At 38.9% G+C, this 22,969-nt stretch overlaps 1 protein-coding gene across 3 annotated transcripts in view; it reads left to right on the forward strand.

Annotated features, from left to right (window-relative positions):
* The window catches only part of TAF1B (TATA-box binding protein associated factor, RNA polymerase I subunit B), a 68,653-nt gene that overhangs the window by 20,408 nt on the left and 25,276 nt on the right, over positions 1–22,969 (forward strand). For all 3 annotated transcript variants that reach the window (XM_032430063.1, XM_032430062.1, XM_032430061.1), the window contains exons 7-8: positions 1,800–1,956; positions 7,891–7,990. In XM_032430063.1, the coding sequence (XP_032285954.1) occupies positions 1,874–1,956; positions 7,891–7,990 (183 nt within the window). In that variant the 5' untranslated portion in view covers positions 1,800–1,873. The remainder of the gene's footprint in view (positions 1–1,799; positions 1,957–7,890; positions 7,991–22,969) is intronic.

The raw sequence follows: 22,969 nt of genomic DNA on the forward strand, positions 1-22,969 counted from the left end.
AATCTTTGCATATTTTATTTATTTATTTAAAATATTTTATTTTATTTATTTGTCGGAGAGAGAGAGCATAAGCAGGGGGAGCGGCAGGCAGAGGGAGAAGCAGGCTCCCTGCTGAGCAGAGAGCCCGATGTGGGACTCGATCCCAGGACCCTGGGATCATGATCTGAGCTGGAGGCAGGTGCTTAACCGACTGAGCCACCCACACGGCCCTCTTTGCACGTTTTAAAAATCTTTTCACTCTGGTGAAAATCTTGAACTGCTAGCCTCTTTGTCACCAAATATTTATTGGGTTCCTCCTTTGTGCTAGAGCCTGCTTGGGGCCCTGGGGACACAGTGATGAGCAAGGCTGTCTGCCTTCAAGGTGCTTAGATTGTTGTAGGAGGAGCTGGACAGTAAGTGCACACATTTATTAAAGAGTTCAGTTATCGATAAATGCTATGAAGAAAGGATTTATAGGATTTGGAAAGAGGGATTTTGAGAAATAATTTGGAGAGTTTTGTCCAAGAAAGCGTGGAGTCTCTTGAGGTATTCTTAGTCCTGCTTTCTATTTATCCTACTTCTGGCTTTAAATACCAGCTACATCCTGATGACTCAGAAATTTCTATCTCTAGGTTCTTTTCTGAACTACAGATTTTTTTTTTTTTTTGAACTACAGATTTTTATATTCAACTACCTATTTACCATTTCCATTTGTATAGTTAATAGGATCTTACATTTAACACATGCAATTCTAAAACCTTGATTTCTTTCATCAGACCTGCTCTTTTGCTATCTCCCTTGTCTCAGTAAATGGCATTTTCATTCTCCTGGTTGCTCAGGCCCAAACTCTCAGGATCACACTTGACTTCTCTTTTTCCCTCATATTTCACATTCAGTCCACCAGCAAATTCTTCTGACCCTGGCTTCAAAATATGTCCAGATTCCAGCCACTTCTCACCACCTGCACTGCCACCACTCCAGTCCAAGTGCTTGTCATTGCTGTCCTTAATGGTGGTGGTCTGTGTCCACTCTGGCCCTCCTATAGCTCCATTCTTCCTGTAGCAGCCAGAGAGAGCTTTTTAAAAATACAAATGAGGGTGCCTGGGTGGCTCAGTTGGTTAAGCGACTGCCTTCGGCTCAGGTCATGATCCCAGGGTCCTGGGATCGAGTCCCACATCGGGCTCCCGGCTCAGCAGGGAGCCTGCTTCTCCCTCTGACCCTCTCCCCTCTCATGCTGTTTCTCTCTCTCTCTCTCTTTCTCTCAAATAAATGAATAAATAAAATCTTTAAAAAAAAAAAATAAAAATATAAATGAAATCAGGTTGTTCCTCTGTTTAAAACTCTCCAGAAACTTCTTATAATATCCAGAATAAAATCCAAAGTACAAAACGTGACCTACAAATCCTGTGTACTCTCCTAGCTAGTGTTTTGGAGAGCCTCTCAGACCTTTAGAGGGATGTGTGGGTTGGGGCCTGATCAAAGCAGTTACGTACTTTTTGCTTTGCTTTGTAATTGCTTATTCTTGTATTTATTTGAAAAATTGTTCCTAGTCACTATAAGAAATTCAAGCAGGTCACATCCCTCTTTAGAATCTCAGCCCATCCCACTCCCATAAAGAACCAACGAGTACCTTTTTGGTCAATTTCCTCTAAGCCATCATTGCACTTTATTGCCAAATTGTTCTTTTAAAGATTGTATCAATTATAACTTGATTTTAAGATATTGAAAATGCTTCTTTGGATTCTTCTTGTTGTTTTTCTTCTTTTGTTGTCCAAATAGTTACCTGCACTTAAAAAAAAAAATCTTCATTATCCCCTAAGAAACAGCATCCATCTGTTCTGGATCTCTCGATGGAGTCGAATATTCACTGCGAAAGGAGAAGGGAATCGTGAAGATGACGGTGCCGAGGACACTTGCTTTCTGCTATCTGTCATTACTGTGGCAGAGAGAAACAATTACTCTTTCAGATCTTTTGAGGTAAGCTCGACCTCTCGTATAATGATGTCTTTGCTGATTATCTGTGTGAACTAGGGGACAAACTTTGGATATCTTGAATTTTACAAGGAGACTTAAATTGAGGGAGAGACAGGAAAGATTGGGTAGCCTGAGTTCTAGTTCTGAAATGTAATCTTCTTCTGGCTGGTAACTCATCTCCTTGGTTTCCTTATTCATATAGTGCAATAATGGTATTTACCTTACACGGGGTGTTGGAAAATTAATTATCTAACGTGAGTAAAATGCTCTAAAGATGAAAAGTGAAGTGCTCGCTTCGGCAGCACATATACTAAAATTGGAACGATGAAAAGTGACACTGAAGTACCTTAGTGGTAGTATTAAGTGTTTTGCATTTCTAAGAGAGAAGATGAACAGATGACCTTCATATTGGCAAATGGTTATTAGGAGCTCCACAGTAGCTTACATTGGTGTCGGTAAGAGCTAGAATATAGGTTCTCTGTGTTTATAAGATAAGCTGAAAACAGAACTATTAGAAAAACCTGTTAGTAGATGGTCAGCATTTATGTTTTTTCAAGATAATTTACAGTGTTTTATAGTTAATGAGTTAATTAGGGCACTGTGTATAAGACTTTCTCATTAAATAGAAGATGTGCCAAAATCATTAGTGTGTTCAGATTTCCCTTGCTTTATATGTATTCTAAATAATAACATTTGGGTTTAGTCAGTGTGTGGAGTGATTTTAAGAGCACAGATCTGGAACCGGACTTCTGGATTTGAATCCTAGCTGTGCCACTTATATGTGACCTTGAGTAAATTATTTAATTTCTCTTTGCCTCTGTTGCATCCTTGGTGAAATGGAGCTGATAATAACATCTACCTCACAGAGTTGTAACTACTTCCAGTAATTATTACTGCATGAAAAGCACTCAGGACAGTGCCTAGCACATAATAAGAACTCAATGCTAGTTATTATTGTTTTGTTTTCATCTTCATCATCATCATCAGTACTAGGCCCTTTGATTAAATAAAATGCCTCCAGTAAATGATGATAGTGCCTTTGAATTTGGCCACATCAACCAAATAACAAGGCTTTTCTCAGAGGTGATTAATTCTGCATGCAGATAGTCCATGATTCAGTGAATTTTACTGTTAAGTTAAAAACCTCACCTTGCTCTATATGCCTTCATTGGGTGATCTCATCTTCTCCCAAGGCTTTAATTACCATCTATATGATGATGACGACGCCCAAATTTATTTCTGCAGCCCAGACTTGTCTAGTGAGGGTCAGACTCATATATTCATACATACAACTGCCTGTTTGTTGGACACTACTTGGGTGTCTTTATGATATCTCAAAATCAGCATGATGAAAAGAAGTCCATCTTTCATCATCTTTCTCCTTAATCCAGCTCCTTCTTCAGTGTTTTCTTTCCTCTGTAAATATCACACACTCCGTTTCTTCCTATCCAGAAACTTAAGATTCATCCTTGACTCTTTCGTCTCTCTAGAGCTACAGTCAGTCATTACATCCTGTCAATTATACTTCCAAAACAACCCTTGAAACCATTTTTCTCCCCATTCCCTCTATATCTTCACTTGGATTACTTAGCAACCTCCTAAGTGGGCCCTGTGCCTACAGTCTTGTGCCTCTCCTATCCATTTTCCTTTCCATAGCACAGGAATCTTACAGAAACAATAATCAAATCATGTCACTAGAGCTGGGTAGAGGGGCTGTCCAACTACCCAGGGCAATCTGTAAGGGAGTAACGAGACTCCTAGAAACCTAACAAGATGGAGAAAATAATGTTCACCTGTAATTCTTCTTAGGGAGAATATTAGATGTGGTTGGAAGGATGGGGGTAAAATCCTACACATTTGTCTTTCTCTCTCTCCCTTTCTGTTCCCCCTTCTTCCTCTTTCCTCCCCTCCCTTAAAGGAGAATTCTGAAGTGCCTTCAAGGAGATTGGATCTAATTAGCTGGAGGGCTTTTATTTTGCTCTGTGGGATACACATTTGGGAACTGAGCCTAAGTGCTTGGAGCAACAGGAAAGGGGACTGTTACCACTGATCCACTTTATTTTTCTCAGAGACGGAGCTCTAAGTCACAGGTTCTCAAAGTGTGGTTCCCTGACCAGCAACATCAGCATCACCTAGGAACTTATGACTATGTAAATTCTAACCAGATTCTAACCCATTCTAACCTGAATCAGAAACTTTGGGGGTAGGGCCTGGTAACTCTGTTTTAATAAGCCATCCAGGGGATTCTTATGGATGCTAATGTTTGAGAACTACCACCAAACTGGGAAAAAGTATTTTAAAAACATTGGTGTGAAGGAAATACATTATTAGTCTGGCCCCAGTACCCCTATATCTTATACTCATCCTGCATGTCATTCCCCAGGTTAAATCCTTTAGCAGTACCCATAGTCCTTAGGATAAATTCATAACTCAAAGTAGCCTTTAATTAACCCTGTCTGGGGAACTAAGTGGCTCAGTTGGTTGAGCATCCGGCTCTTGATTTCGGCTCATGTCATGATCTCAAGGTCATGGGATTGAGCCCCGTGTCAGGTCTGTGCTCAGTGGAGAGTCTGCTTGGGATTCTCTCTCTCCCTTTGCCCTTCCTCCTGCTTGATCACTCTCTTTCTCAAATAAATATTTTTTTTAAGATTTTATTTACTTGAGAGAGAGAGAGAGAGCACAAGCAGGGGGAGAGGCAGAGGGAGAGGGAGAAGCAGGCTCCCCGCTGAGCAGGGAGACCGATGTGGGGCTTGATCCCAGGACCCTGGGATCATGACCTGAGCTGAAGGCAGACGCTTAACCGACTGAGCCACCCAGATGCCCCTCAAATAAATAAATCTTTAAAAGAATAAAAATAAAGAACCCTGCCTACCTAGTGATAACAACAATAATAAATAAGAATAGTCAACGTGTATTCATTCCACAAATATTTATTGAATACCGACTAGATGCAGGTATTTTTCTAGAGTCTAGACCCTTGAATCACAGTTGTGAACCATAGAGAACAAGTTCCTGCTCTCGTAAAGTTCAAGACCAAAGGAGGAAACAGACAAGCATTTCAATAAATAATGATTAAACAGTGAAGTGCTATGCAGAAGATTGGCATCAAGTGATGGCTCCTTTAGACTGGTCATTAGGGAAGGCCTCACTGAGAAGCTCTTTGAATGGAAGTAGAGCGGGCAGGTGAGTAGCAGCAGTACTAGCGCTCCAAGTAGAAAGAGGCTGCTCGCGTCAAGCCCTCAAGCTAGAGCGAGTTCTGTGATCAAGGAGCAGAGGAGGCTCGTGCAATAGGAGTAAGAATTTGAAGGAGCAGTAGGAGGGTGAGGACAGAGAGGTAATAAGCAGGGGCCAGGTACAGGTCTTTGTGAGCCAGGCTAGTTTGGATTTTTTTTTTTTTTAATTGAGGTACAATTCATATATGGTAAAATTCACCCTTTTAAATGTGCAATTTAGTGGTTTTCAGGATATTTACAAGGTTGTGCAACCATCACCTCTATTTTCAGAGCATAGTCATCACTCCAAAAGGAAACCCCATATTCATTAGGAATTTGGCTTTTGAGTGTGATAGTATGCCCCTGGAAGATTTTAGCAGGGAAGACATTCTTTGACCATTCAATCAGCTATAAGGAAAATGGATTCTAGGGAGGCAAGGGTGAAAGCAGAGAGACCAGGTGGTCTTTTGCTATATTTCTGGCAAGAGATAGTGGTTTGGAGTAGGATGGTGGCAATTGAAATGGAACAAGGTGAATGGGCTCTGGGTGTGTTTTGCAGGTAGACACGACCTAACTCCAGTGCAGTACTTCTTAAATTATCTGTGATAAAGAACCAATTTGTTAAATTTCCAATCTATCACAGATTGAAACTTCTGAAAAATACAACAAAATTATAAATAGAGACTCTGTTTTCAGGGGACATGGCCAGACAGGGCATATGGGATGCTTTTAGTCTATGGCAAATCCTCTGTCAACTTGCTGGACTGATTCAGAGACTCATCTGACAATACTTAACAAAATGAAATCGATTATTCAGAGCTTTGATTCAATAGCTATCTTTTGGAAAAGTATATATTTTTCTAAAAGGAAATTTTTTAAAAACCCACCAAACTTCAAAAGAGATTACGAGCAGCACTGTTATAAATGGTAAAAATTGTTAAAACCCCAGATGGCCAAGACCTGCTCTGCTTTCCCTGGTCAGGTTTCTCATTCCTTCCTCTGCTCCTACAGCACTGTGCGTGTGTCTCTGTGGGGCACTGTCTTTACTGACGCATCCACTGCCCGTCTGCCTGTCCTGCCAGGGCCATGGTGGGGGCTTTTCATGTTTTATTATAAGACTCTGAACTAACCCTCACACAGGGCTGGCATATGTGTATTATCATATGGGGGCGATGACTATGTAAATTATGAATATATTAACATCATAGAACACTACATAGTTATAAAATGATAAGCATGCAATACATACTGTATATGAAATAATAGTAAACCAAGAATGTAGTTCTAAAATAATATGAATACTGATTACGATGCACACATACTTTTATGTAAATGAAAGAAATGAATAAAAATCTAAATGAGGATGGTTTTCCCTATAGCACTGTTCTAAAGAAGCCTGCTTTATTGTTAAACTTCATACAACACCATTTTTACATAAAATTTACTTTAATTCTCAACTTTCAGTAGACTAAAAGAAATCATATTTTTAATTTGAAATTAAAGTTGAATCAATATTGTTCATTCACACACACAAAGCTAGAAGCTAGATGTCAGTTTAGCTGTAAGAACAACAAAGATTTTAATGCAAAACATTTGTATACTAACTTATTCCTGTCTTTATCTTATTTTCCTTAACTATTTTCATATTTTAAAAATCTAATAGGTAGGGGTCCCTCAGTGGCTCAGCTGGTTGTGTCTGCCTTCGGCTCAGGTCATGATCCTGGAGTCCTGAGATTGAGTCCCACGCCGGGCTCTCTGCTCATTGAGGAGCCTGCTTCTTCCTCTCCCTCTGTTCCTCCCACCCTGCTCGTGCTCTCTTTCTCTCTCTCTGTCAAATAAATAAATAAAATCTTTTTTAAAAAATCTAATAGAGATATATATATGGCCTAGGTTGCAATACCCCCATTCCTCACTCCATGTTCTTCCCTGCTTTATTGTTCTCCTTACCATCTTTACCCACTTAACATACTATAGATTTCATTCATTTGTTTTGTTTGTCATCTCTTTTCATGAGAACATAAAACTCCTTGGGAACAAGAATATTTTCCTATTTTGTTCATTGCTGTATGCCCACAGCCTCAAATAGTGCTGCATTTTAGTACTTGATAAATTTCTGTGACTTAATGAATGAATTGTAAATAAATATATATGTGTATTTATTTATATATATATGCTATTTTCTCCAAACTCAATTTACTCAAAATATTTGATCAGCTGCTCTGTACTGGACGTTGGGATGGAGTGGTAAGCAAATGGGCAAGGTCCCTTCCCTGCATTATGTCTAGGGGCGGGCATCTCCTGTGCACTCCCGGAGGGACTGAGGACAGGCAGGTAGACAGGGACGTGTTCTAAAACGGAAAATGGACCAGGGAGGTCTCCTCGAGGGAGTGATTTAGAAGAAGAGTAGATGCTCATCATGTGAGGGGAGCTAGGGATAGAAGGATGCTGTGTCTGCAAGCCTGGTAGTGAATTGACAAATAAGACACATACTTCATAGAAATATTTCATCTAGTTAGTCAGAAACTTAAGGTATCATTAGATAATTGGCTAAATGTTTTCTCCACACATGGGTGTAGAGAATAACTGATCTTTTCAGATTTATCCTCCTTAAAAACATGTGGGAGATGCAACGTGCTCAACTGGTTCTCACCTGGTCTTCAGCTCGTTTGTCCCACTTTGCTAAATCAGTATATCTCTTATTGACACTTTCTTTTTGAAAATACAGATTCGTTGAAGAGGGCCATATTCCTTACATAAATGCTTTTCAGCATTTTCCAGAAGAGATGAAATTATATGGGCGTGACAAAGGAATCTTTGCTATAGAGGCAAGTTAACTTTCTTTTTTACTTTGTAGTCCCTAATAAGATGCAAACGTGGTGTGGTGATTTGTATTCCTTTCCTGACTTATTATTTGGTGTTGGGGGGTTTTAAAAATGGCATCTAGTTTTTGTTCTGCCCGTATGTAGAACATTAGTCATAATTTAATGAGTAATGGGATTATGATTTTTTATCTTCCTCATGTGGTCTCTTCTAATCCTTGAGGTTCTCCTGAACATACAGGTGTGGTGTGAGGTGTGTGCACTGTCAGTAGATGTTTGGTTGAGACTAAACTTTACAAGTTTTCTATAGAGACCTTTAGGTAATTTCAAATTTTTAAAAAAAATGTTTTTTGTTATTTGCATACTATATTGCTTTTGAGAAAAGAGAAGAAAGTTATTCTCTTGTTTCAAGAGGTGCTATTTTAAGTCCTTTCCTTCTTGGTCTTTTCTAGATCTGTTTTCAGATGTCTCCAATGGAAGGGCTTCTGTCCTTTAATTATGAGTCCTTATCACTATGTGTAGTACTCAAAGATTATCTTCTCTTTGTTCTTCATCAGAAGGTTTTCAGTATGCTAAATAGTAACATTAAATATTATCCTGTTTGCCCACTTAAGGAATTATTTTTATAGGCCCTCCTAACCTTCACAGCCTTAAATTATTTGTGGTTTGATTCAAGAGACATTTGTGACGCCTACCAAACCCCTGCATAAGCGTGGTTCACTGTCATCCCAGTTGTACGTATGAGCAGACACCTCAGGGAGACAGAATGAACGCCAAGGCCATACGGTCGGTGACCCCAGACTTGGAGCCTTTTATTCCTCGTATCATCTTTGGCTCTGTCTGCCTGCCATTCTGCCCTCCTTTTTATACTAGTTCTTCTAAACGCTTAAGTCGGTGCTGTGAAAATATATTTTTGAAGCATTGAGCCAGAAGTGATGGATGATTGGCAATGCAGATAAACAAGCTTGCAACATTCCATAACCTTTTACATCTGCATTGAATTTAGAGTATTGGCCTCTATGAATGATTTGTAGGGAACATTAGATTTTTAAACCAGAAATGGCTCTACTTTCAGAACATCTCGTGCAGGAGCCGTTCCTGTGGGTTTAGAGAGAGGAAGCAAGTTTGGAGGCGCGTCCCCAGGGCTGCTTCCACGTCGTCACCATTTATCACACAGCCGGGAGAGCTGACGGGACAGCTCCACGTGCGCTTGCACTCGAGCTGCACAGGGAAGGGGGTGTCGCTGCAGCCACCACTTAACCTGGAGAAAACAAAGAAGAAATAATAATAGTAATAGTGGTAGTGCTTATTCTGTACCAGGCCCTGTTTTACATATTTTATAAACTCTTTTTATTATTCATATCAACCCTATGAAGTATGTATTATTATTATTTTTTAAGATTTTATTTATTTATTTATTTGAGAGAGAGACAGATGGTGACAGAGATAGCAAGAGAGCACGGCGGGGGGGAAGGGAGAGGGAGAGGGAGAAGCAGGCTCCCCACGGAGTAGAGAGCCCGATGGGGGGCTCGATCCCAGGACCCTGGGATCATGACTTGAACCGAAGGCAGACACTTAACCGACTGAGCCCCCCAGGTGCCCCCGTATTATTATTATGCTTATACTACAGATGATGAAACGGAGACACAGAGAGATTAGGTCACTTGCCCGGTATCCTCACTCTGAAGAGTCCAGCATGGCCGAGGCAGCCTTAGTTTGGAGGGAGACAAAAAAAGTGGAACCATACCAAGCAGTAAGGGTGGGGTGAGGGGTGGGGCAGGGACAACAGGGGCAGGAAGTGGAAGTAAATTATTGAGGCAATAAAGAAGCTCCGGACTTGGTGGGGGAGGCACGCCTGGGTGGCTCGGTCAGCTAAGCTTCCGACTCTTGATCTTAGCTCAGCTCTTGATCTCAGGGTCGTGAGTTCGATCCCCTCATTGGGCTCTGGACTGGTTACCAAAACCAGGAGGTGGCCCTGTGATAGACATGGCGACCAGAACTGGAAGGCAGGGGATAGGATCCAGCTGGAGGATGGTCCAGGCTAGAAGTGACAATGTAGGTACATGTGTCCTGGCATGAAGCACAGGCTAGGTAGCCAGAAGAGTCTTCCTGAAAGATGGGTCTTTATGAAAATTTTCTTAGCTTAGGCAGGTTGTGATCATTTATTTTTAATTTTAATTTTTAAAAATTTTAAATTTGAGTAGTTGACATACAATGTTACATTAGTTTCAGGTGTACAACAGAGTGATTCAGCGTGTCTATACGTTTGCGCTGTGCTCGCCACCAGTGTAGCTGCCGTCTGTCGCCATACAGTGCTATTACAGTATCACTGACTAGAGTCCCGATGCTGTACATCTTATTCCGGTGACTTAGTCGTTCCGTAACTGGAGGGTTGCAATGATTTATTTAAAGGACTAGGGACACAGAGGACACATCCTGTTTTTCTAGTCAGCACTCCAGACCCCAGCTAATTTTTCAGAGATGTGGTGGAATAGCTGAACTTGAGTAAAGTCAGGGAGATATTTACAAAGTACAAGGAGCCCCTACCACCTCCGGAGCCCTGTTTGCCTCTAGGAAAAGAAAAACACAAGTTTTTAGTTTCAGAACTAGGCTGCATTCGAGGTTGATTAGTTTTTCATCTTTTTAAATAGCATCCTGTGCTCAATGAGACACGTCTGGATTTCCTGGGTAGGCCTCGGACAATACAGATGCTACCCTGAAACTGTCACGTAGAAGGGGTTTTTTCTTAATAATTGATTTGAAAATCCGTATAATTCACTAATTAGCAGTATCAAATTTAGCTGCTAAAAAATTGTTCATGGCTAGACATTTAGTTCAATAATTCTTGGTGTGTGTCTTTACAGTTAAGTATTTCTAGAGGGACCAATGGAACTCAGTTATCATTTTTGCATTAATCTCTCCAGTGTCTTGGCTAACAAAAAATTCTCTGTCTTTCCGCTCTTTCCCTCCCTTATCCTCCCCCGTCCTTCTTACCCTCCCCTCCCATCGCCCCTTCCTTCTCTTCTCTCTTAGCTTCCAGTCCAGTCTGTATCTTACATTCTAACTGCCTGGGCTTTAGCCTGATTTCTCAGAACCATTCACGACTCAAGTTATATTGATCATTTTTGCTTGGTTTAGGTTATTTGTACTTTTTGCTGGTGACTAAACTTACTTATATTTAACTCCCAAGCAAATTATAAGCTTCTAGGGATAAACACCAGAATCGTTTACATGGAATCATGAAATATTAAAGCTGAGGGAAATTTAGACATCCCTTAGTCCACATTTCTTAGTTTTTCAGTAAGGAAACAGGCTTAAGAAAAAAATGTGATTTGGGAATAGGTAAACCTCTACCTCATTAGGGTTTTCTTGAGGATTATTTGAGATAATATCTTCAAAATACAGGTATATCATAGACATTGAAATGGACATTCCTTCTAGGTCCCAGGATAGAAAAGCTTTTCCTCTAAGGAAAAGATTAACAGTTATCCTCAAGCTACTCAGAGGAAAAAAATGTATCATTTTTGGAAATTAAAATTTTCATTTTAAAGCTCTGTTATAAACAAAACAAAAAACCTTTGCATAGGCCCATTTCTGAGTTTGCTACAAGGAGGTGCCAGGAAGTTCATGGATATGACTCTTGCTTTTCATTACAGTGTTTTATAATTTTGGTTACCATAAATTCAGCTTCTTGCAAAGGATATTGCTCCCTGGGCTGAGTTTATATGCTTGGGAGTGGTAGCTAACCAGTAATTTCCTTTTGAATTAAGAAATTTGGTTTCACTTTATACTCAAATAGACACTCAAATTTCACTCTATAAAAATAAAAATAATTATTTTTAAAAATATATACCTTGTCCATTCAGATAGTAATAGATCCCATTATTGCCAAATGTTGAAATGACTGTAGGAGTGACTTATAATGCACAGAACCAAGGGACTGCTACGGTCATGGCCAGCGTGGCTTATGTTTCCCAGAAGCCTGGCTCAAGCCTTTAGCCAAGATTGGCTTTGCCCTCTTATAGGCAGTGTGGGAAGGGGTGCCTGCAATTATAGTCACATTTATTTCTGGTGGTGATTCAGGGTTTCAGCCTGAAATATTATGTTCTCACTATGGTATCAGATCTAGACTATCCTCTGCCCCTCCTAAATTTTTGTAATTTGAGACTTAAATTTTGTAAATTAAGAAACAAAATTCATTATTTTATATTTACTTTCATGTTTTATTTATGCTCTGAAACCATTCAAATACTAATTTTTACTCATCCTATCAGTTACTGAGAGAGGTGTGTTGAAATCTCCAATGTCCTAGGATTACAACTCTTTCTTTCACGTTCTATAGGTTTTTGCTTCAAGTATTTTGGAGCTTAGGTGCATAATAATTAGGATATTTTGTCTTCTTGATGAACTGACTCTTCTTACTATGTAATGTCCTTTTCTCTGCTCCAGTAATATTTGTTCTCATATCGACCTTGTTCAATGTTAATTTAAAAAAAAAAGTTTGCCTAATATACCTTTTGGAAATCTTTTATTTTTAACCTGTGTCTTTATATTTAAAGTGGCTTCCTGGTAGACAGTTTGTAGTTGTCTTGATTTTTTTTTATTTATGCAGTCTGATATTCTCTGCCTTAGAATTATGTCTGACCATTGACATCTAATGTAATTATAAATCCTGCTGTTATTTGTTTCATCTAGTCTTTATTCTGTTTTTCTTCTTTTCCCACCTTCTTTTGAATTGACTTTTTTTTAATGATTCTATTTTATCTCCATTATTGATATATTAACTATACCTCTGGATTTTTTTGTGAGATTGCTCTAGAGTTTATAACATTCATCTTTAACTTATCACAGTCTACCTCAAGTACTAGTATACCAGTATGTATAATGTAGGACCCTTTCAACAATATACTTTCATTTCCCTGCTCCCATCTTCTAGTGTCAAACATTTTACTTTTTTTTTTTTTTTAAAGATTTTTATTTATTTATTTGACAGAGAGAGACACAGCGAAAGAGGGAACACAAGCAGGGGGAGAGGGAGAGGGAGAAGCAGACTCCCCGCTGAGCAGGGAGCCCGATGCGGGGCTCGATCCCAGGACCCTGGGATCATGACCTGAGCCGAAGGCAGACGCTTAATGACTGAGCCACCCAGGCGCCCCAAACATTTTACTTTTTTTTTTACGATTTATTTGTTTTTTATTTGAGAGAGAAAGACAGAGAGAGAGCTCGAGGGGGGAGGGGCAGAGGGAAAGGGAGAGAGAGAATCCCAAGCAGACTCCCCACTGAGCATGGCACGGACGCCGTGCTCCATCTCACAACCCTGAGACCATGACCTGAGCCAAAATCAAGAGTCGGACGCTTAACCGACTGAGCCACCCAGGTGCTCCTCAAACATTTTACTTTTATCTGTTATAATTTTCACACTGCATTGGATTATTTTTGCTTTAAAAATTCATTTATCTTTTTAAAAAATTAAAATGGGTAAAATGATTTTATATTTACTTACATATTTGCTATTTCTGGCACTCTTCTTGTCTAAAAACGTCCTTTAACATTTCTTAGAGTACAGATCTGTTGGCAGTGAATTCTTTTCTTGGTCTAAAAAAGTCTTTATTTGCTCTCATTTTTTTTTTTTAAGATTTTTTATTTATTTGAGAGAGCAAGAGCATGGGCATGAGCGGGGGAGAGGGGCAGAGGGAGAGGGAGAAGCAGACTTCCCGCTGAGCAGGGAGCTGGACATGGGGCTCAATCTCAGCACCTTGGGATCACGACCTGACCCGAAGGCAGACGCTTAACCTACTGAGCCACCCAGGCACCCCTTGCCCTCGTTTTTGAAAAGACATTTTCACTAGTACAGAAATCTGGGTTTGTACTTAATTTCTTTTAGCACTTTAAAGATGTTTCATTTTCTATAGGCCTGCCTGGTTTCTTTCTTTCTTTTCCCCCCAGCTTTATTGAAGTGTAATGGACAAAATGGTAAGATATTTAAAGTGTACGTCATGGTGATTTGCTCTGTGGGTAGCTCGTGAAGGGATTCCCCCATTGAGTTAACTAACATGTCCATCACCTCAAATAGTTGTCTTTTTTTGTGTGTGTATGAAGTCATTTAAATTCTACCTTCCTAGCAGATTTCAATTATATAATACGATGTTATCAACTATAGTCACCATGTTTTACATTGGATCCTCAGACCTTACTTATAGCTGAATGTTTGTACCCTTTTACTGACCTCTTCTGGTTCTGCCAATCCCCAGCCCCTAGCAAGCACTTTTCTACTCATTGTTTCTGAGTTTGGCAGGGTTTTTGTTTTTGTTTCTTAAGATTCGACGTATAAGTGATACCATGAAGTATTTGTCTTTCTCTAGATTATCCAATTTAGCTTAATGCTTTCAAGCTCCATCCATGTTGTCACAAATGGCAAGATTTCCTTTCTTGCGGCTGAATAATGTTACATTGTGTGTGTGTGTGTGTGTGTGTGTGTGTCTCATACCTTCTCTATCCATTCATCTGTGGATGGACACTTAGGTTATCCAACTCTTGTAGGAGTTTTATGGTTTTATGGTTTCAGGTCTTAAATTTAAGTCCTTAATCCATTTTGAGTTGATTTTTGTATATGGTGTTAAATAGTGGTCCAATTTCATACTTTTGCCTGTGGATGTCCACTTTTCCCAGCACAATTTATTGAAGACACTATCCTTTCCCCAAGTATATTCTTAGCTCCTTTGTTGTAAATTAATTCACCATAAATGCATGGATTTATTTCTGGGCTCTCTATTCTGTTCCTTTGATCTATGTGTCTGTTTTTATGCCAATACCATACTGTTTTGATTACTATAGCTTTGTTACATAGCTTGAAATCAGAAAGTGTGATTCCCTCAGCTTTGTTCTTCTTTCTTTCTTTCTTTCTTTTTTTTTTTTTTTTTAAAGATTTTATTTATTTGACAGAGAGAGAGACAGCGAGAGAGGGAACACAAGCAGGGGGGTGGGAGAGGGAGAAGCAGGCTTCCCTCAGAGCAGGGAGCCCAATGTGGGGCTCGATCCCAGGACCCTGGGATCATGACCTGAGCCGAAGGCAAATGCTCAACGACTGAGCCACCCAGGCACCCCTTTGTTCTTCTTTCTTAAGATTGTTTTTGCCTATTTGGGGTCTTGTATGATTCCACACAAATTTTAGGGATTTTTTTCTATTTCCGTGAAGAATGCTATTGGAATTTTGATAGGAATTGCATTGAATCTGTAGATTGCTTTGGATAATATGGACATTTTAACAGTAGTAATCCTTCTGATCCACATGCACAGAATATCTTTCCATTTACTTGTGTCTTCAATTTCTTTTATTGGTGTTTTATAGTTTTCAGTGTGCAGATTTTTACCTCCTTTGTTAAATTTATTCCTAGGTATTTTATTCTTTTTTTTTTAAAGATTTTATTTATTTATTTGAGAGAGTGAGAGTGAGAGAGGGCACAAGCGGGGTGGAGAGGGAGAAGTAGGCTCCCCTCGGAGCAGGACCCTGGGATCACAATCTGAGCTGAAGGCAGACACTTAACCGACTGAGCCACCCAGGTGCCCCTTATTCTTTTTGATGCAATTGTAAATGGGATTGTTTTCTTAATTTCTCTTTCTGATAGTTTTCTGTTAGTGTATAGAAACACCACTGATTTTCATATATTGATTTTGTATCCTGCAATTTCCTGAATTTCTTTCCTAGTTCTAATAGTTTTTTGGTGGAGTCTTTAGGGTTTTCTATATGTAATACCATGTCATCTGCAAATAGAGACAGTTTTACTTCTTCCTTTCTGATTTGATGCATCTTATTTCTTTTTCCTGCCTAATTGTTCTAGCTAGGACTTCTAATACTATCTGGAATAAAAGTGGTGAGAGTAGGCATCCTTGTCTTGTTCCTGATCTTAGAGGAAAAGTTTTTAGCTTTTCATCATTGAGTATGCTGTTAGCTGTGGGCTTGTCTGATATAGGCCTGCCTGATTTCTGATTCTTATCTTTTCTATTCTGTCAGTCTTATCTTTTCTATTCTCTATGAAATGTGTCTTTTTTCCTCCAGCTGCTTTTAAAAATTTTCTTTTTATCACTGTTTTTCATCAGTTGGATTGCGATGTGCCTTGGCATGGTTTTCTTTATGTTTCTTCTGCTTGGGGTTCATTGACCTCAGATCTGTGGATGTACAGTTTTCATCAAATTTGGAAATTTTTCATTCATTATTTCTTCAAATATTTTTTTCTGTCCTCCCCTTGATTTTTTTTCTGGGATACCAGTTACATGTTACACCATTTGATAGTGCCCACAGCTCACTAAGGCTTCGGGGTTTTTTGTTTGTTTTTTATATCTTCTTTTTCAGTATGTTTTGTTTTGGACAGTCTCCGTAGTCATGTCTTCAGTTTCACTGATTTTTACTTTTTGAATGTCTAATCTGCTGTTAAACCCAATAAGTGTGTTTCTTATTTCACATCCTGTGCTTTTCATTTCTAGAAGTTTCATTTTAGTTTTATTTTTTCCATTTCCCTCATTATGTTTGTTTTCTTTTACATTCTTGAGCATATTGACCATATTCATAACAGATGTTTTAAGGTTCTTGTCTACTATATTCTATTGTCTCTGTTATTGCTGATATGTTTCTATTGATTGGTTTATCTCTTGATTATGTGTCAAATTTTCCTGCTTCTCTTCATGCCTGGTAATTTTTGATTGGATACAGACATTGTGAATTTTATGTTGTTGAATACTGGATTTTTGTTCTGGTGTATAATTAGGTAATATGGAGATCAGTTTGATCCTGTAGAAGCTTGGTTTTAAGCTTTTTCATTGCTGGTCCAGGGCCTTTATTCTAACTTATCCTTGCTACTATGGCATGTTCCCTCAGAAGGCTCTATCTAGTGCCCCCAATGTTATGCAGTCTTTCTACTGCAGCTGGTGCCTTGTATGAGCTCTGGGAATTTTTTGGATTCATTGGGAAAGAATCCAGTGATTTTTTTTTTCCCCTTGGCCTTAGGTTTTTCCTTACACAGCATGAATCAGTACTGAGCCAAAGACTTGAGAGGACCTCTTTGCAGATCTCCAGAGTTCTCTGTGTATGGTTTTATCCTTGCTGGTACTCTGCCTGCAAAGTGTAGCCCCCTCAGCTTTCAGGAGCTCCAATCTCTGTCTCCTCAACTTGGCAAGACCACAATGCTCCATTTCACTCCCTGGGTCCCTGCACTGCAGCCTGGAAACTGCCTCCAGGCGGTAAACTAGGCCATTTATTTCTCTTCTTTCAGGGATTATAGTCCTATGTTGTCCATTGCCTGAAACTGTTGTCTACTGCCTGAAACTGTTATTTCATGGATTTTTCCACTTCTGTGTTTATGGTGGGAAGTCAGTTTCCATTGTATTTAATCCTTGACGGGCAGAAATGGAAGCATGCCAGATACTAATTTTTAGACATTTAGAAGTAGACTCAATATTCAAATTTTTCTTTAGGGAAGTTTTACCTAAAAAAAATTATTTCTTGAATGCCTAAAGTATCTCACTGCTCATTCATTCTTGGATTTTTTTTAAAAAAATTATATCTATTAATGAATGTTATCACTAGTCTGATCTTTGCTTAAAAATTTTCCCCTGGCTGGACCATATTATTGGAAGGTCATGGTTATGGGCTTTTGTTTACACAAAATACTTGCCCTAGTGATAATATCTTTTGTTGACTATTTTAAGTTAATCTTGAGTGAGGGGACAGGGGTAATATAGGGGAGTGATTTCTTCTAGAGATTTTGGTAGAAAGTATAAACATAAAAATAATATGAGATTATGTCTTGGTAAAAATAACCATTGCACTTTGCCTTTTCTGCTTATATCTTGGAGTATCTTTTTGAAATAAACTTTTCATTTTGGAATAATTTTAGATTTACAGAAAAGTTACAAAAGTAAAAATAGTACAAAGGACACCCATATATCCTTAACCCAGATCAACTGCTGTTAACATTTTATCCCATTTGTTTTATCATTTGTGCTGTTCTCACTGTCTGTCTATTGGTCTATCTGCGCAATTCTATTTCTGAATCATTGAGGGTAACTTACATCTATCATGGCCCATTACCCCTAAATATTTTAGTGTATATTTTCTAATAGAGATATTCTCTTATATAACTACAATTTAGTTAACTCTTCAGTTTTCTAAGAGCTGCACTATACAATATGCCACAGTTTACTTAACTAGTTCTTTATTGATGGAGTTTTGTACTTGGTGATAAAAGGCTAAAGAAGGCAGCCAGGTAATGAAAAAAGCAAAGCAAACAAAACTAGAAACCATCTAAATGTCTGTCAACAGGAAAATGGATAAAATGGGACAGTCAGACTCTGGTATATTAAACAGCTACGGCCATAAGCAACGTGAGTGAATCTAAAAGACATTCTATTGAGTGTAAAAGGCAAGATTCACAAAACTACACACATTATGATGTATTTGTATTCAGTTCAAAAAGAAGGTAAACTATTTATTTAGGTATGTTTGTGTGTATGATAGTATTTTTTAAAAAGTAAGTTTGTGATGAGCAAAATTCAGGATACTAGTTATACCTCGAAGGGGAGGAGAGGCAGAGGGAAGGGTAGGGAATGGGTGTACTGGTCGATGCAGCGGTGTTGGTAATGTTCTAGTTCTTAAGTTCAGTAGTAGATTCATGCTTGTTCGTTTTATTATCATGCTTCAAGATTACAGGTATGTTACATGTGTTCTCTTGTATTTGTCAAGATTTTAAAGGCAACTAGAGGATGTTGTCCAAATAGAATTTCTAAAACAGGAGTAAAAGACAATATGTGGTGCGTGGGTTTGTTTGCCTATGTCCTACATCCCCAACTACTCTTTGAACCACATTTAATGCTTCTATTTTTTTATCCATAAGACCTAATATAATTCTGTATACATGGTAAGGATTCAGTCTGTGTTTATTGATTAAATTATTTGAAATAGCTAAAAAACAATAAGTTTAAATAATTCATTTTCAGGAGATTTCAAATTGATCTATTGGGGGCTTTTTTCCACCCAAGTAGGAAACTTTCAGATGTATTTATTACATAAAATATGAGGAGGCCATTAAATAGTGGCATTTGATGGAAAAAATAAAGCAATCTACTAATATTTTTAAGTGTATAAGGGACATAACTTCAATGTATAAGCAAGGACATTGAAAATGTGAGTTATGGGTGTGTCAGTATCACTCATGAAAACCACTGTGTGAGATAAATAATCTCATCAATTAATTTGTACTGTTCACCAGTATACTAAAACCAATAATGAATTACTCTGGTCAGAAAACACATGTGTTAGGCTATGTTGAGGATACTTCTTTTGGGAAAATCACACTTCATATTTGCTATGTGAAACTGGTGATTTCATGTGGATTATCTGTAATTTAGTTTGATCCTCGGCCAGTACCCCCAGGACCCAGCACACCCAGCCTGGGTCTCCCCTCTCCTCCACTTCCCAGGAGAGGAGAGATGGGACCTAGGTTTTACACTAGCCAGAAGAAAACTGGGTAATGACAAAAGTCAATCTGTGGCAAAAATAATCACATAACTCTTCCAAAATCAAATAGAACTTACTTGGGGGTCATCTGCTTTCCTGGATAACAGCTTTTAATCTCCGTTAGTACAGATATGTGAAGTTTGAACAGAGGTGTGCCACAATCAGAATATTTGGACAACAGACAAATCTTAAGAAGGAGGACTCCAATAGGTTTTCCCCAGCTCTCATCCTGGGCCCAAAACAAATTGCAATTCCCTATTTAGTTGGCAAGTCCTCATTCGTTATCATTTCATAAATTTGTGTTTGTTCATAAGGTTTGTCTTTGTGCAAGTTGACAATGTATTTCTAAAATAATCTCATCCCCAGGACCAAGACCATATTTCACATAATGTGTTCACCACAAACTTCCAGACTAGACTTTGAACATAAAAAAGTATTTTATGTTACTACATGGTAGATTTGCAACCATTAAGATAACTCCAGCAAACAAAAAATGCAAAGTGAACTGTTTTGTGAATCATGATACATGTGGAAATCATTTTATCCTTCCTCCATAAACAATATATTACATGCTTTGTCATTACTTCTGACATTACTTTTATTTCTTACTAATTTTCCTTTGTAATAAGAAAGTCTTGTTTTTGTTTGTTTTTTTTTAAAGATTTTATTTATTTATTTGACACAGAGAGACACAGTGAGAGAGGGAACACAAGCAGGGGGAGTGGGAGAGAGAGAAGCAGGCTTCCCGCCGAGCAGGGAGCCCGATGCGGGGCTCGATCCCGGGACCCTGGGAGCCGAAGGCAGACGCTTAACGACTGAGCCACTCAGGTGCCCCAAGAAAGTCTTGTTTTAAGTTTGGACTAACAGGTGCATGTAGCATTAACTTTTTCTCAGCTGAATCTTTGCTTCAAAACAATTATAAGAATAAGGGTGAGGCACCGTACTCTTTTTTTTTTTTTTTAATAGCTAAGCAGGAAGTTCACCTCTGACAGGGTATTGTAATCAGGTTTATCACCAGAGCCTGCTCTTGTGTAACAGAAACTCCAGCTTGTCCTTACCTGTCTCCAGGCATTGCTTCATGAAGGAAAATAAACTCACTGGAATATTTGTGAAATTCAATAAAATGCTTTCCCAAGCACTTCGTTTTTAATGCATGCTACAAGAATTTATTATAGCCTTGTGGTCTTTTAAAAAACATATTAACCTTGTGATTTCTTACTATTGTAATTAAATGAATTTGTCTCACTCCAGAAGCCCTATGTATCATATTTGCCATACCTTTTAGACACATCTTTGGCCATGTCTAGTGATAGTTCACATTCCCTCTCTCCTGTCCCCTCCTTTTTTCAAGAAAAGGGGGGAAGGTTTGGGATGTCTTCAAATGACTGTTTATTTAATTGACAGGCAGCTTTTCTTCATTGTATGCTTTGCCTTTGCTCACAAAAGTGCATTCACTGTTCCATAGTATGTTGAAACTTTTCAATGGAAATGGCTTTTTGTTAACAAAGGAAGCATTTTCTTCCCTCCTTCCATGTCTTCGCTTTCTCCAGTAAGTCTTGGCTTCTTCAGCAGCCGTACCTCCACCAGAAATGACAAAAGGTGCAATTGTTCTAGGAGATGGCGGTGGAGATAATGCTGGTGGAGTGTTTTGTGTGTGGGCTGCTGGGGACTGTTTTTCTTCTGTGTTTGGTTTTGTTTTGTTTTTGTTATTCTAGAAAGTTGAGCACACCTTAAAAACAAACCACCACTCCCAAAAAGAGCTTTAAAGACCCTTAAACCTTTATCCTGGGTGACCTCTTTTTTTCCATTAAGTTGTTCTGTTAGTATTTAAGTGGGCCCCTCTGTCCTGATGACAACAAACCTGACAGAACTCACTTAAAACCGAGGGGAGTGGAATACAGAATACGGAGTATTGATGTGGTTTGTTTTCTTTTTCCAAGCGGGCCATGAAGACTTGAGTTTTCCTGCCATTACCCTCCCTGAAGAGCAAAGCTCAGGAGAAGAGGTTAAGGTTTAGTGCGAGTTAAGTTTTAGTGTTTCACACCATCTCCTTTTTCTGAGTTATGATTCCCAACTCCAGGTGGATAGGCTCTTCATCTTATTTACTTATTTAATTTAAAGATAACCTCTTTTTTCTGCCTCTGCCTCTTCTGCCTCTGCCTCTTCTTCTGCCTCTGCCTCTTCTTCTGCTTTATTTTTGACTTAAGTTTCTGGAGTATGGTGCTGATTCAAAGCATCCTTTAAACTTCTAGCAAAAAATCTTTCAGTTCATCTGGTGGAATAAGCTAAAAATATAGTCTCTTTCAAGAACCATCTCTATGCAGAGTCCCAAGTAATCAGATTGCAGCTCGACCAAAGCTGGGCCTAGACACACTTGTGTCTGTTATAGATACTGCTTAATCTGCTGAGGACTTACAGACAGTAGGGTACATATATCTTTTCAGTATTGATTTTCTTTATTTTTAGATATGTTAAACCCACAGACCAGTTTCTACACAGAGAACATGTCATATACATATTATTCACTGTGCTCCTTGACAGTGTTTCTAAATCCTCTCAAGAATTAGGCATTTTGTCATCCCTCACTAGACTCAGCAAGAAGGGATAAGAAGGAAACTGGAAATTCGTTTTGAAGTACATCTCCAGTATTTTGAATGTTGATCAGCAACATTCTGATCTTCTCTCTGAATGAGTAAAAAGAAAAGATGTAATGCTGGTTCGGCCAAACCCACTGAGTGGCACTTTGCCAAGATGATTCATCCTGCCTCGGAGCAATCTTACACCCTTTGTGAAACTAGGTCCCTGTCGGTTGAAGGAGGAAAAAGACTGCCCCAGAGCTGTCAGTCACTCCTTGAGCACCTCCAAGTGAAGGTCTTTGAGTCTTCCGACTTCACTCTAGCTTTGTTCGCGGTCTTACTCTGTAGGCCATATGCAGCGTTTCAGATTGTTTGCGCAACCTTTGTTAGAATAATAATGTGGCAGGTTTAAATCTACCAGAGGGAATTGAGGTGCTTGTAATAAGAACAGGTGTTCTCAGTTTCCCTCACTCCCACTCCTCCTTCCAGAGTCACCACTGCCAGACAGCATGAATAGAAACCAACTGATGTTTTCTTTCGTTCCTCTCCTCCCACAATATCCTAACCATCACTCGGATATGTGGGTGCACTTCTCTTTTCAAGCTTGTGGAATAAAGCCATCTGAGGCTCTCTTCTAGGCTACAGGAAAAATGAGGATGGGAAGCCACTGCATTTTATTTTATTATTTTTTGGGTGCGTGCATAAGAATATCCTGGAGAGCTTGTGTAAAGCACAGATTCTTCGACTGGATGCCAAAGATTGATTCATTAAGTCTGGAGTGGGATCTAGGAATATGCATTTTTAACAACTGTCTTGCAATGATTCTGATAAAGGTGGTGCTTTGTGCAGGACAGACTAGTCTTATCTCTCTGCCTCTTTCTTTCTTTTGTTATTATTCCA

The sequence above is a fragment of the Phoca vitulina genome, unplaced genomic scaffold, assembly GCF_004348235.1.
Source record: "Phoca vitulina isolate PV1807 unplaced genomic scaffold, GSC_HSeal_1.0 scaffold42, whole genome shotgun sequence".
In the NCBI taxonomy this organism is placed as follows: Eukaryota; Metazoa; Chordata; class Mammalia; order Carnivora; family Phocidae; genus Phoca; species Phoca vitulina.